The sequence below is a fragment of the Callospermophilus lateralis genome, chromosome 7, assembly GCF_048772815.1.
Source record: "Callospermophilus lateralis isolate mCalLat2 chromosome 7, mCalLat2.hap1, whole genome shotgun sequence".
Taxonomy (NCBI): Eukaryota; Metazoa; Chordata; class Mammalia; order Rodentia; family Sciuridae; genus Callospermophilus; species Callospermophilus lateralis.
The window spans coordinates 103,362,751-103,379,169 of NC_135311.1; the positions used below are offsets into that span (position 1 = coordinate 103,362,751).

The 16,419-nt window shown below is 38.1% G+C and overlaps 1 protein-coding gene across 1 annotated transcript in view; it reads right to left on the reverse strand.

The window, feature by feature from the left end:
* Zyg11a (zyg-11 family member A, cell cycle regulator) overlaps positions 1–16,419 on the reverse strand; it is a 39,841-nt gene that overhangs the window by 14,762 nt on the left and 8,660 nt on the right. The window contains exons 3-8 of the mRNA XM_076841299.2: positions 14,841–15,592; positions 9,292–9,432; positions 8,544–8,720; positions 6,235–6,299; positions 4,278–4,377; positions 4,141–4,194 (exon numbers count right to left, since the gene is read on the reverse strand). Coding sequence (XP_076697414.2) covers positions 4,141–4,194; positions 4,278–4,377; positions 6,235–6,299; positions 8,544–8,720; positions 9,292–9,432; positions 14,841–15,592 — 1,289 coding nt within the window. The remainder of the gene's footprint in view (positions 1–4,140; positions 4,195–4,277; positions 4,378–6,234; positions 6,300–8,543; positions 8,721–9,291; positions 9,433–14,840; positions 15,593–16,419) is intronic.

A 16,419-nucleotide genomic window follows, 5' to 3' on the forward strand; every position in this document is an offset into this window, starting at 1 on the left:
AAAAGTTTTTTTTAAGTTTCCAAATCTTTAAAAAAATGTATTTTGTCAAATGCTCTTAAAGAAATACACAAAAGCTTGAAATTTTACTTTATATAAAGGGTAAGAGGGAAACCTTCATATATAGGTAATATGTAAGCTAGGGCACTCCTATAATACCAGCAACTGGGCAGAGGCAGGTAGAGAGACAGGAGGACCACAAATTCCAGAACAATATTGGCTATTTAGCAAAGCCCTAAGCAATTTAGCAAGAACTCGTCTCAAAAAATAAAAAGGGTTGAGGGTGTGGCCCAGTGGTATAGCACCCCTGTATTCAATTCCCAGTACCAAAATAAATTTTAAAAATAAATAAAGTTGTGACAGCTAAGAGTAGCAGGAAGAAGATATTCACCTAGGCAGTCAACAGCTTATGAATAAGGGTAAGGCAAGGAAGAAAGGGAGCAGTGAAATGAGGCTGTCCCTGAAACATTTGACTGTGGCAAAGCCATGGTCCCATGCTTTACATGCTTTCTCTGAAACATATGCACAATAACTGATGAGGTAGTATCACTATGACCGAAGTCTGATTTTGAATTGCTAATACAGTTTTCCAAATGAAGAGTCAAAGCACAGAGATTTATCCCAGGTCATATGACTAGTAATTGGTTGGGACTTGTCTGCCTAAATCTGATTCCTGAGCTCTTGTTATCACTACCTAAAACGTCTTTCCAGTAGAAAATATCATTATTATATGCAAGTATGAATATAACACAATGAAACACTTTATTTTGTACAATTAATATGCACTTTAAAAAAATAAGGCTGGGGGCTGGGATTGTGGCTCAGCGGTAGAGCGCTCGCCTAGCATGCGCGAGACCCTGGTTCAATTCTCAGCATCAAAAAATAAAGGCATTGTGTTGTGTCCATCTACAAAAAAAAGAAAAAAAAGATATTTTCTCTCTCTCTTAAAAAAAAATAAGGCTGGGAATGTAGCTCGGGGATATAGCACTTGCCTAGTGTATGCAAGGCCCAGTATTAAATAAATAAATAACATTTAAAAAACAGAAAACAAAATAAACTTGTCTCTCCAGGAAATCCACTGTTCTTCCTCCCATTATGTTGCTTGGAGTCCTGCTCTATTTGTATCCAGTCCTGTTACCATTTCTAGACATTTTTACAACTTCTACTTTAGGATAAATGCTAAACCTAACTATCAGTTCACTTCATGCCTCCCCCAAACTCTGAAGGTTGAAAAAGTCTGTGCTTTCAAAATCTGCCCATAAATTTTAAAAGGGCATTCAACTATATTTTGTTTCAAAGATTGTTATTTCCTAATTATCCTCCTCAGACTTTAATTACCATCTTTTTACTCTGATTGATCACTTCATATCTCTCCCTTTTGGTTATGCTGAGGATCAAACACAGGACCTACCACAACTGGGTGAGAGCTCTACCACTGAGCCAAATTTCCAGCCCTATTTTTATTTTAAGACAGGGTCTTTCCTCAAAAGGCTAGGCATGGAACCGCCATACCGCTCCTTAGTATTTCTGCAGAAGAATTAAAATCATCATATTACAGTGATACATGCCACCCATGTTTATAGCAGCACAATTCATAACAAAAGTCATATAGAAAAATGAAATTATGTCATTCGCAGAAAAATGGATGAAACTAGAAACTATTAAGTAAAGTGAAATAAGTATAGCTCAGAAGGTTAAGGGTCCTATGTTTTCTCTCCTATGTAGAAGCCAGAGAGGAAAAACGAAAAGAAAGATGGGGGCAGATCTCATTAAAATCAAAGGGACATCAGAAGAGGAAAACAACCAAGGGATGGGAGTAGGGAGACAGGGGGAAAGTGCTAGGGAGTGATACTGCCAAATTATATTGTTATATTATATGCATGTACAAATACAACAAATCCCATCATTATGTACAACTAAAATGCACCAATTAAAAAATGGAGAGTGTGGGGAGACAGACTCTCACTATATTGTCAAGGATGGCCTCAAACTTGCAATTTCTCTGCCTCAATCTCTCAAGAATCTGGGTTTATAGGTATATGCCATCAGGCCCAGCTCATATCATCTTTCAAAGTCACTCTTCTAAACTGGCATGTTTACACTTGCATCAATGTACTCTGCTTTCTCTCCTACTCCACTAAAGCCAACATCTTTACATCTGCTCTAAATCTTATTCCTGCAAACTCATGGATTTGGTGTCAAAATTATTTTCTCAATGGGGTGCCAAGGCACAAGCCAGGGAATTTGGGAGAATAGAGCAGCAGGATAGAAAATTAGAGGCTAGCCACAGCAACTAAGTGAGATCCCACCCTCAGTAACTTAGAAACCCTGTCTTAATTTTTTTATATCTTTATTTCATTTATTTATTTATTTATAATTTATGTGGTGCTGAGGATTGAACCAAAAGCCTCACAAGTGTGAGGCAACCGCTCTACCACTGAGCTATAACCCCAGCCCCTTAAAATTTTTTTAAAAAGTTGTCTTGTTTAGGGCAATTTTTCCCTTTTTCATAGGCACAAAATATCTTAATATTTTACAAAATATCTATTTTACAAAAAAATTACTACTGACTCTACATAGTACCAGTCTCTTTCCTTCTCATTGAAATCAACATAAAAAAGTGTTCTCCATTTCTCTGTTCATCATTCAAGTTGTTTGGCCCAGCATTCTCCGAAAACAGGACCTACCAAGATGTCTCATGACTCTCATCAAGCCAAATTCAAGAGTCAATTCCATTGTCATGTCACTCAACTACTCAGTTAGATCTGACACAACTGCCTGAGTTTTCTTGAATATTTCCTCTTGGATTCTAAGACACTTCTCTCTCCTGTTTCCTAGCACATTCTGGATGCTCCTTCTCAAACTCCTTTTTGGTTTCTCCTAATTTTCCAATGAACTTCTGTATATCCTTTTCTTTTCTCTATGTACACTCCATATTCTTTCTAGGTAATCCCATCCAATCCACAACTGATGAATAAAATAATTTCTCTACCCCTAACCACCACTATGAGCTGCAGCCCAGAACTCAAACCATCTTCTTGTTTTTTTGGTTTTTTGGGGGGTACCAGGGATTGAACTCAGGGGCACTCAAAACCACTGAGCCACATCCCCAGCCCTATTTTATTTAAAGACAGGGTCTCACTGAGTTGCTTAGTGCCTTGCTATTAGTGAGGCTGGCTTTGAAATCATGATCCTCCTGTCTCAGCTTCCTGAGCCAGTGGGATTACAGACATGCACCACTGCACCTGGCTTCAAAACACCTTCTTTTTTTTTAGTTGTAGATGAACACAATACCTTTATTTTATTTTATGCAGTGCTGAGGATTGAACCCTGTGCCTCCTATGTGCAAGGCAAGCACTCTACCACTAAGCCACACTCCCGGCAGTCAAATCACCTTCTTGACAACTCAAGCACCTCAGAAATGAACAGGCCCAAAAGAAAGTTTTTATCCTTGACTTTATCACTATTATAAACATGCATCAATAAATGGAAAAATGTATTGGTTGGATATCAAACACTGAAGTATCCACAGATAACGGCAATGCAAAAGGCATAAAATAAGAAATGTATCTAAATAAAATACATAATAGGGCTGGGGATGTGCCTCAGTGGTTCAGTACCCATGAGTTTAATCCCCAGTACCAAAAAAAAAAAAAAACAGTGCAGAATAAAATGACGCAAAATGTTTTGAATGAGCAATGTTTACATAATCCTAATGTAAATACTGATTACAGATTTAATTGTGCTATAAACTTGTTGGGAACTGCAGAAATAATTAATCTGTATAAATATGTGTAGGAGAACTAAATTTTTATTTATTATAGTAACAAAATAAATATCTAAAACTGCAAAATCAAGAAACTGCAGTTAAGCATTATATTTTGAGAAGTAGAAGTAAATAAATAGCTATAAGAATAGAAATTTCTCTTGGGGAACAAGTTTTACAATTTCTTTTCTTTTCTGTGGTGCTGAGAATTGAACCCAGGGCCTTGTACATGCATGGCAAGCACTCTAACAACTGAGCTATATACCCAGCCTACAATTTATTTGTAATGGGGCCTTTAGACCTATTTAATTTTTTAAGCTGCATTCACAAAATACCTGCATTTTTACAAAAGTTAAATGAAAATCAACTCAACCCACCTTAACTGCCATGAAGAGCTCTTCTTGGAGTTGTGCGATTTGCTCTGGTGATAGCTAAAGGCAAGTAAAAAGCAAAAAGTGAAGTATCCAAGCTGTATGAGGAGGAAGAGCATGATCTTGACCTAAATGTCACATACCTGCAGTGCTAGAATAGAGGTGATGCTCACTGCCATAGTTTGCATTTTGGGGTTCTCATGCCTACAGAGCCATTTCATAACAAACTTGGCAGCATCAGACCTGAAAAGAAGTGTTTATTTTTCTCAATATTACATAGTTTGTGAAACTGTACATGGCAAATCACTCAGCCTCCCCCAACAAATCCTGTAACAAAAATAGTTTTGAACTTATAAAGCCTCAACTATGAAAATGAGCATTTAGGAGATAAGATGGAACAGGAGAGTATACAAACAGAATGAGTACGCATGGGGTGCAGATCAAAGGAGCATGAAAGCAGCAGCCCTGGATTCAATCCTCAGAACCAAGGGGTAATAAAAAGAGCCAGAGAAAAAGAATAAAAATACAACACTGGGGCTGGGGCTCAGTGGTAGAGCTTGCCTCACACAAACATGTGAGGCATTGGGTTCGATCCTCAGCACCATATAAAAACATAAATAAATAAAGATATTGTGTTCATCTACAACTAAAACATTCTTTTAAAAAACAGAACACTGGGGGCTGGGGATGTGGCTCAAGCGGTAGCGCGCTTGCCTGGCATGCGTGCGGCCCGGGTTTGATCCTCAGCACCACATACCAACAAAGATGTTGTGTCCGCCGATAACTAAAAAATAAATATTAAAATCCTCTCTCTCTCCCCCTCTCTCAGTCTCTCTTTAAAAAAAAAAAAGATTCTAAAAATAATGATGAAACATATTAAAAAAAAAAAAACCAGAACACTGGATAAGCAGATCCAAAGAAACCTTTTTTTATTTCTATTTATTTCTGGGGATTTATTTTTATCCTTTCTGGGAACTGAACCCAGGATCTCACATAGTAGTAGGCAAATGCTCTATTACTGAGCTACATCCCCAGCCCTTTTCATTTTCTATTATGACATGGAGCCTCACTAAGTTGCCTAGGCTGGCCTTGAACTTGTGATCCTCCTGCCTAAGCCTCCCAAGTAGCTGGGTTTATAGCCCTGTGCAACTATGTCTAGCAAAAAAACTTTTTAGCATTTAGTTTCTACTATGATGAGTCTAAAGAGTTTCCAAAGAGGAAGTAATTTGTAATCTGAATTGTGGACAGTGCCAAAACACCACAGCTAACTTACTATCCATAACCCTTCACCCACAAATTACAGACTGCATTGATATCAAACACCGAAGTAGCCACTGAAGACAGCAATTTAAAGCTGTAAATGTTAATATACAACACCATGCGAAGAGAACTCCCACATACTTCTTAAGGACATAAAAGATTTTAATAAATGGCTGGGCATGGTGGTGCATTCCTGTAATCCCAGATTCTCGTGAGGCTGAGGCAAGAGGATCACAAATTCAAAGCCAGCCTCAGCAAAAAGCTTGTATCAGCCTGTGCTTAATTTTTCTGCTTTCTTCCGTTAAATAATCTAAATGCTTTAAACTCGTGAATCTGGAAGATCACAAAGGCTTTGACAAGAATCCCAAGAATCCCTCTATAACATCTAGGATGATAATGATTTTTTAAATTATTATTAAATAATCAATAACAAAATAAATGACTAAGATTCTTCATATGGCCAATACCTCTTAAACTATGTACTGTGACAGATAATTTATAAACATTATCATATCAAATCCTCAAAAGAGTTACTATTTTACAAACAGAGGAAACATGCAGAGACAATGGAAGGGCTAGAACTTGAGTCCAAGTACATTTGATTCTTTGGAGCTCATTATTTTACCCACTGCCTGGTCCTGGAATCACTTTGGGAGAGAACATTTACAAATACAGTACCACCGATCACTACTGTGTGTTAGGCTCAAAACAGCCTTCTGCACAAACACCGTGTCTGAGCCTTAATCAGGCCTTGGCCAAACTAATAATCAAATGCCAACAGTGCTCAGAGGAACACTGGCCAGCACCCTAATCAGATGACCAACTTCTATTTATACTTGCCTGTCAAACGGAACATCCACAAGAATCCTGGAATTGGTTAAGGAAAGAAGACAATTCTTCTGTAACTTTTGAGTAAAAAAAGAAAATAATTGTGAGTAAATGTAATACACCATTCTAAATATAGGTTTCAAACATTTGGATGGTGCTAAAATGAGCTTTTCTTATTGGGAGCTCACTGCTGTACCTAGTTCTCTTCAAGTTTTTCCTTTAAACCTACAACTAACTGATGACTGCCATGCAGGAATGAAGACTAATTGAGCCAGATCTTTTAACTTTTCAAGAACAGGTGAAAATACAGATTTCTTAAATGAGAAAGATCACCTTCCTTATTATATTTTAAAATATCAACTCCCACTGGGACAGGCACAGTAGCAGATGTCTGTCATGCTAGAAAGTCAAGAGGCTGAGACAGGAAGACCAAAAGTTTAAGGCCTTAAGCAATTTAGCAAGACCCTCTCTCAAAATAAAAACATAAAAAGGGCTGGGAATGTAGTTCAGTGGCAAAACACCCCTGGATTCAATCCCCAATACCAAAAAAAAGAAAATTATATCTATATCCCTCTCTCAATTCCTATCATAAAGACTCATTTAGATCTGACTTATGTATTCACCTGTGTAACCATCACCACCACAAATCAAGAAAAAACATTTCTATCATCCCCAAAGAGTTCTACTATGCCCCCATCCTGGCAGCCTCAACCCCAGAAAATTACAGTTATGTGTTTTTCTTTTAAGGTTTCACAAATGGAATCATACAGTATCTACTCTTAGAATATTTTGCCTGGCAAATGTTTTTGAGATTCATCCCTGTTGCATGTATCAGAACTTCATTTCTTTCTGTGCCAAACAGTATTTCCTTATACCAATATACCACAATTTATTTACTCACCCAATTTTTTTTAGTAATTATGAACAAGGTACTATGAACATTCCTATATAAACGTTTATATAGACATATAATTTTATTCTCTTTGCTAAACACGTAGGTGAGAATAACTGGGTAGAATAAAAAGTGTATATTTCATTTTTAAAGGAATTACCAAACAGTTGAACTGGTAGTTGTATCATTTCACATTCTTACAACCAAATGAGAATTTCAATTGTTTCATACCCTGCCAACACTTGATGCCTTCTAGTTATTGGCCAGTCTAAGGGGTATGCAGTAGTTTCTAGAAGGAGTACCAGTATCTCACTGTAGCTTTAAATTGAATTTCCCAGGTAACTAAGAGTATTGTAGCTGGATACCAATGGTGCACACCTGTAATCCCATCAATTTGGGAGGCTGAGATAGAGTACAAGTTCAAGGTTAGCCTGGAAACTTAGCAAAAAACTGTCCTAAAATTAAATAATAATAATAATAATAATGGCTGTAGATGTACTCAATGGTAAAGCACCACTGGATTCAATCCACACACACACACCACAAAATTATTGAGGTTCTGGAAATTGAACCCAGAATCTTGTCTGCTAGTCAAGCACTCTGACATTGAGCTATATGCCCCCAACCCTTTTATTTTTTATTTTGAGACAGTCTCACTAAGCTGTTCAGGCTGGCCTCAAAATTGCAATCCTCTTGCTTCAGTCTCCAGAGTAGCTGATATTACAGGCATGCATTTTTAAAAAATTTTAACCTCATTGCTTATCTGTATTTCCTATTTTTCTATACCAAACATCATATATTCCTTATCTATTTTGTCTCTCTCCTTCCCTCTCTTCCCCTCTTTCTCTCTCTCTCTGATACAATGAAAAACCAGAACTAAAAAATACACATTTGTATTTTTTGCAAGTCATCTATGGGCTGTGTGTGTGAGCTACGCTCATTGGAGCGATATTTTGAAGGGACAGGTCTGGCATTACGTGCTGACTGGGCTGTGCGATAAGTGCACCTTTCCTCTTGATCAGCCTGTGATCACACACAGCACCTGAGATGGGTGTGATTTGCCAAGATGTCAATCAACCTGCTGAACATAAGACATCGCAAAATAAGACTCCACCTCTGAAATATTATCCCCTGCCTTATTTGGTGAAGAACATTCCACTGAAGCTCCTTTGTGTGTGTGTGTGTCTGGGTGTGCACTCTTTCCAGCGCTGTCCAGTGTGGAAGCTGACCCTTAAGGTGGCGGATCAGTCCCACCCTAGATCTGAGAAACTCATGTCCTTATGTTGTGTGATTTCTTCACTGTTTTCCTAGTTTAATGTTGCAGCCAGCTCTTCTGAACCCAGCTCATCTTGTCAGTGTGGGCACCTGGTGAGAGTAAAGTATTTGCCCTAATCATAAAAAGCACAATTAAAATTTCAATCAAAATTACCTGTTGGTAATGGGGGAAATTTTTCAGAGCCTTGAAAAGTAGACAAGTGACTTCTGACAACAGGCGAACAGGCATTCCCTGGGCCAGACCCTGGCGTGTTAAGTTGAGGGCACAAGCACTAGCTGTGAATTGCACTGGTAAATCCATTGGATGATTCCTCATTCCTACAGCCACAAGCTGAAGATAAACATGGTTTGAGAGTATAGAACAACATCAACATTCTTTTTACTGCCTTGTGCTTGTTCTGGTTGGCAAAATATTTGCTCTTTATCATAACAGTAACAGATATTCCTTATCCTCAGCATTTACTCTTTAGAACATTAAGGTATTACATCAATACTCTCTAATTAAAAGGCAGTCATTAACTTTCTATGTGACTTTGGACAAGTCAACTCCTTTCTCTGGACCTCCCATTTCCTCACACCTAAAACTAATTTCACAATCTTTCCTTGGGCCTCACTCCAATCAAGGTATTCCAATAGGCATTTCAGAGAACACAAATATGAACCAGACTTATATCTTATTCTTTAGTGTAAAGCCTTCTAAGAGCAACAGTGCACACGGGCAAACACTGTGAGGGATTCCAACAACATGAAACTAAAAAAAGCCCCATCAAAGACATACAAATAAGTGATGCTGAGGTAGATATGGAGGGAGCACTCATTTCTGGAAAGAAATCAAACATACAATTACTTATCTAATTGAACCAAGTAATCTGAAAAAAACTTCCTTTCTAGGGTATAGTTACCTTTAAAACAGCAGGCATGTGTACATGCATTGAAAATGTCTCTGTAAAGAGCCTATAAAGAGCTTCCTTCATAAAACATGACCTGTTCCCATATCGGCTCAGTGCTTCGGAAATCTGACCCATACTGGCTCCTCCAGCAACCTGAAAAAGAAGCACATTACTAATAAGTTTTACCAGTCATGCCCAAGCTTCCAATGTTTGAAACAATATTAAGAGCTGTTCAATGATATATTCCAGGTGGTTTACAAAGTTGTTCTCATTTAATCAGAGAGGTAAAGTATGCTGGTAATTTAACAAAGCAGTAAACTGGAGAAATCAAAATTAAATACCATCTCCCTATAACTATATTACAATTGATACTTCAACTGAGTACAATCCTCAGTAATGCAAAACAAGAGAAAAATACTCAACTAATATAATGAGTTATTTTTTTAATGTTAAATTATTGAAAGCTAGATTATAATTAATTGAAGAGTTATATTTTATTTTATTTTTTAAGAGAGGGAGAGAGAATTTTTTAATATTTATTTTTCAATTTTCGGCGGACCCAACATCTTTGTGTTTTTTGTTTTTTTTTTTTTTGAATTTTAATATTTTATTTTTTTAGTTATCGGCGGACACAACACTTTGTTTGTATGTGGTGCTGAGGATCGAATCCGGCCGCACACACGCCAGGCAAGCGCGCTACCGCTTGAGCCACATCCCCAGCCCCAAGTTATGTGTAATATTTTTTTTTTTAAAGAGAGATAATTTCAACATTTATTTTTCAGTTTTTGGCGGACACAACATCTTTGTTTGCATGTGGTGCTGAGGCTCGAACCCGGTCCGCACGCATGCCAGGCGAGCGCGCTACCGCTTGAGCCATATCCCCAGCCCTATGTGTAATATTTTTAACAACCAAAAATAATGAATGCATATAATGTTTCTCAAATAATCCTATAGAATTATGGGGCTGGGGATGTGGCTCAAGCGGTAGCGCGCTTGCCTGGCATGCGTGTGCCCCGGGTTCCATCCTCAGCACCACATACAAACAAAGATGTTGTGTCCGCCGAAAACTAAAAAATAAATATTAAAAAATTCTCTCTCATTCTCTCTCTCTCTCTCCTCTCTCTATCTTAAGAAATAAAAAATAAAGGCATGTACCACCACACCTTTAAAAAAAAAAAAAAAAAAGAATTAGACAAAAAAATAGAAAAATGGTCATGTAAAATAATACAAAAAGACTAAGGATATAGTTCAGTTGGTAGAGCATTTGCCTACCATGTGTGAGGCCCTATATTCAATCCCAAGCAACATAAAATAGAAAAAGAAAAAGGAATTGATCTTAATTTTTTTGAGTAGCATTTCTTTCTTATTTATATAGTATCATAATTCTTCCATGCTATCCCTGAAGAACACATTTTAAACAGTCAATATGAAGACTTTGGATCTGGAAAATAATGGCATTCACCTGACTCCAAACCACCCCTACTCCCAACACCCTCATATCATCTCTTCAAACTATAAAATCAACAAAGAATTTAAACAAACTAGACATGACACAGTTTACAGCATTATGGGTAGTGAGGGGAAAAAAGAAGGAAATGGGAGAGGGAGATTAAGGATCATGCAAAAGAAAAAGAAAACCTTCACCATTCTACCATGACAAATAACATCCTCACCCATTGGATGATCTCACTCCACTAAACTGACAAGAGACTGCTTTTAAATTAGGAACCTGATCAACCAAATGCCAGAAAATAAAAAGATTAAAACCAATTCCATATGAAACATTTTTGAGAATGTCAGAAAAATGAAAACCTACATATTTTGGCTAAAAAAAAATCTTTCCATAATTGAAAAATAAATCAGAAGACAATTATACCATAGCACAGCACTCCAAACTTAATATGCTTTTTTTTCAGTTGTAGATGGACACAATATCTTTATTTTTTATTATTATTATTTTATGTGGTGCTGAGGATAGAACCCAGGGCCTCATGCGTGCAAGGCAAGTTCTCTATCACTGAGCCACAACTCCAACCCTCAAACTTAATATTCTTAACACACATTTTGGTATATGAAAAAAAATATATATCCAGGCACAGTGGCATCCACCTATAATCCCAATGACTTAGGAGACTGAGGCAGAAGGTCCAAAAGTTAAAGGTCAGCCTCAGAAACTTAGAGAGACTCTGTCTCAAAATAAAAAATAAAACTGTCTGGGAATGTAGCTCAGTGGTAAAGCACTCCTGGGTTCAATCTCCAGTGCCAAAACAAATCATTAATATCAAGGAGCTAAAGCAAGGGTTTATTAAATTGTGCAAAGAAAAAGATAAAATTTTACCAAATAGAAAGACTAAGTTACAGGGTACACAAGGAAGAATAGAGTTAATTTAAAAATATATATATATATAATATATATATATATTAGTATGGGGAATAGCATGGTGCTGCTTGCCTCTAATCCCAGAAATCTGGGAAGCTGAGGCAGGAAGATTACGAATTCTGAGCCTAGCCTCAGCAATTTAGCAAGGCCCTAAGCAACTTTGTGACATACTGTCTAAAAAAAGGGCTGGGAATGTGGTTCAGTGGTTAAATACCCCTGGATTAAATTCCGAGTACCTCTCCTCAAAAAAAATTAAGTAAGTAAGAAGAATATAGCAGGAAAATTGATTTCTTCCCCACCTCACCCCCACTCCAACACTGAGAATTGAGCCTAAGGACAATTTACCAACTGAGTTATACCTCTTTTCATTTTGTGTCAGGGTCTCACTAAGTTGCAGAAGCTGGCCTAAAACTTGCAATCCTCCTGCCTTGGCCTCTAGAGGTATGCATCAAATGTATCCAGCCCAAACAGTTGTATCCTATGCAGTGCCCAGGATCCAACCCAGGGCCTCATGAATGCTAGGCTAGCACCATACCACTGAGCTACATTCCCAGTCAAAACAAGTAAAAACAGAAAGCAGAAAAAGATCTAGAGAATCATTACGGAATAAAATGAAAGAATATCAAACCTATACAAGTTTCTGTAGGAAAAATGAAAAAATACTTGAAACTACCATCCTAGAAAACAGTCTAGATAGAAAAGACCTAGGGGACTCAGGGTGTATCTCAGCGGTTGAGGCTCAGGGTGTATCTCACTGGTCAAACTCTTGTATAGTATGTACACATGTTCATCCCAGGCACAACACCTAAAGAAGAAAATGTGAACATAGTTAGTGACTCTACAAAATACTTTTACACAGCCAGACAAGGTGGTGCAGGCCTGTAATCCCAGCTACTTGGGAGGCTGAGGCAACAGCATTACAAATTCAAGACCGGCTTGGGCATCCTAGTGAGACCTTGTCTCAAGATTTAAAAAAATGAAAAGAGGATATAGATATAGCTCAGTAGTAGAGCTCTCCTGGGTTCAATCACCAACATCACACACACACAATACACTTCTGAACATATACATTTAAATATATTTTGCTTTTCACAAAATAAGCCAATCCCCCAAAAAACCAAAGGCCAAATGTTTTCTCTGATGTGTGGATGCTAGTTCATGATGGGGGGAGGGGGCAGTGGGGAGAGGCTAGAGAAGAATAGTTACTTTATATTAGTTAGAGGGGAGTGAAGGGAGGGGAAGGGGAATGGGGGTAGGAAGGATAGTAGAATGAATCAGACAAAATTATTACCTATGTACACAAATAACTATATGACTGGTGGGATTCTACAACATGTATAACTAGAATAATGAGAAATTATACTCCATTATATATGATGTATCAAAGTGCATTCTAAACTGGGCACAGTGGCACACTCCTATAATCCCAGCGGTTGGGTAGGCTGAAACAGGAGAATGGCAAGTTCAAAGCCAGCCTCAGCAATGGCAAAGTGCTAAGCAACTCAGTGAGACCCTGTCTCTAAATAAAATACAAAATAGGGCTGTGGATGGGGCTCAGTGGCCAAGTGCCCCTGGGTTTAATCCCTGGTACCAAAAAACAAAAAGTGCATTCTATTGTCATACATGACAAATATATATATATATTGCTTTTCAAAATAACACCATGGGTGGGCTGGACTTGTGACTCAGTGGTAGAACACTTGCCTAACGTATGAGGCACTGAGTTCGAATTTCCATACCACATATAAATAAAGGTCCATCAACATCTAAAAAAAATAGTAATAAAAAAAAGAAAGAAAGAAAGTTACACTGTTAAAAAGAAGAAAAGAAAGAGGGACTGGGCCTGGGGCTGAGTGGCAGAGCACTCGCCTAGCATGTGTAAGGCTCTGAGTTCAATCCTCAGCACCACATAAAAATAAATAAATAAAATAAAGGTATTGTATCCAACTACAACAGAAAAAAAAGAAAAGAAAAAGAAAAAATGACACCATGGGCTGAGGATACAGCTCAGTTGTAGAGTGCTCACCTGGCATGTGCAAGGCCCTGGGTTCAATTCCCAGCCCAAAGTTATAAACTTATTCTGGCAATGCTCAAAACATTTCTTTTTGGTATTGCTAGGAGCCAGGCCTGGTGGCACATACCTATAATCCTAGCTATTTGGGAGGCTGAGGTAGGAGGAATACAAGTTTGATGCCAGCCTGGACCAGTTAGTAAAATCCTGTCTCAAAACAAAAATTAAAAAGGCTGAGTGTGTAGCTCAGAGGAACAGCAACCCTGGGTTCAATCCCTAGAACATCGCCCTCCAAACACACACACACACACACACACACACACACACTACTGAGTGTAGTTGAGAGGCAGATGATCAATATGCCTAGCACTATTACAGGTGTGTCCCACCAAGCCTGGCTATCCTCAGTTCTTTAAAAAGATGTGATGAACACATCTTTATTTATTTATTTTTATGTGGTGCTGAGGATGGAACCCAGTGCCTCATATATGCAAGGCAAGTACTCTACCACTGAGCCACAACCCCAGAACCCTCCTCAGTTCTTAAGAGAGGTAAAGAGCATAAGTTTTAAGAGTCACAAAGATTTGGATTTGGATGCAGGTACCAGCTTTAAAATTGAATGGTTCATTCCATGATGGTAAGTAGCTAAATCTCTCTGAGCTTCCCTTTCCTCATCTGTAAAATGGGAGGACTAAAGAAGAAAACAATGGGGGCTGGGAATGTGGCTCAAGCTGTAGTGGCATGCATGTGGCCAAGGTTCGATCCTCAGCACCACATACAAACAAAGATGTTGTGTCCGCTGAAAACTAAAGAATAAATTTAAAATTATTAAAAAAAAAAAAAAAGAAAACAATGGGCAAGCACAACACGGCCACATAGGAGGTAATCGATAATGGCTATAATTATTATCAAGCTAGACTGGGAGACATGGAAGCAGGAATTGTATATCTTAATGTAACTGTATTTTAATTTAACAGTTAATAATTATTGTGCACCCACTATATCACAACCTATCACATAGTGGGTGCACAATAATTATTAACTGTTAAATCTTAAAGATTTTTTGTTGTTGTTGCTTTTGCAACTAACACCAAGTACACATTCTGGTGAACAGCAAGAACTTAACAATGTTCTGAACAAATGAAACAAAACTTATTTTAATGAACAAACCCTCAAGCCTTGCTTTGTAGTAAAGAAGTCAGAATAACCAGCATCTGTAGCCAAGAGCCCAACAAATTGCATTTCAGGTCGCTGCTGTATAAATCGCTCTACAGCTCCATCAGTGATACAACTGCCGCCAGAAATATCCAGGGACACAACATTTGGCAGGATATCGTCCTGCTGTAACAAATGAAAAGCTAAGTCTGATTTGAGTTGCCTGTGATTGGAAATATCAAGGTGACGCAGATATTCAAGTTCTCTGATGACTCCAAGAATTTGTGGTTTGGTCATGGTCAGGCATTTCAGGTAGTGCATTGTGAGAAACTTGAGTCGATCCTTACAGTTAAGGAGTGCAGAGATGTTCGTGACCAGAGTATTGGAGATGTCCAAGTTTTCCAGGTTTGGTAACTGAGAAACATTAGCCAGATCTTCAGTATGAAAGCAAACGTTGAAAACACTTAAAATACAAAGTCCAGTGAGCTGACCAAAGGACAGCCGTTTTGAATCTTTGGGAATGCTTGTAGAGTCTAATAGGAGACACCGGAGATTTTGCTGGATCCAGCTATTGCTGCAGAGTCCACTTAAGATATCCGGGATTGGAAGGTCAGAGTGCACTGCAGTGGCATCTACTTCAACAAGCTTATGATGGCAGAAGGCTTTTATGAAGGCAGCTGCAGAGATTTTAGCTTTCTGGATATTTACCATCTTCAGGTTCATTTGGTTGCCTTGGAAAATACTTGCTGTTCTATCAGTCAGCTTGCCTATAAGAGAAGCAGAGCTAGCTTGTAATGACAATGAGATCTCATGTCTTTCCAGGATGCAATGTGGAATGAACAGACGGACAGATGCTAAGAATAATAAAGACTACATTTACCACTCACTCTGTGCCAGGCATTGTTCTAAATTCTTTAACAAGATTATCTCACTCTTGCACTAACATATACAGGAACTACTACTACTATTATTATATAGATGAGGAAACTGAAGCATATGTGGTAAGCTGGACTCCAGAGACCAAAGTGATATTTATAGTAACCTTATTTATAGAAATGAAAAATGAAACCAAACAGGTATGTAAGTGACATATAAATGTAAATAACTCTTTGCTTACTGATCACTTCCCCCCTCCCCCAGTACTGGGGATGGAACACTAAGCCTTCCATCCATCTTTTTTTTGAGGTACATCTTGCTAAGTTGCCCAGGCTGGCCTTGGATTTGCCCTCTCAAACTCCAAGGCGCAAACAATCCTCCTGAGCAGCTGGAACTACAAGTGTGCCTCCCTGCTTTACCTAATAATTTCTCTGCATCTTTCTATGTTTAAATATACAAATATTTACCATTATGTCACAATTGCTTATAGCACTCAATTGGGTAACATGATATATGGGTGTATATCCTAGAAGCAACAGGCTTTACCATCTATCTATGTTTGTGTAAGTAAATTATGATGTTCACACAGTTTGTTTGTTTGGTACTGGGGATTGAATTTAAGGGCACTCTACCACTGAGCTACATCTCTAGCCCTACCTATTTTTCATTTTGAGACAGGGGCTCACTATGTTTCCAAGGCTGGCTCAAACTTGCAATT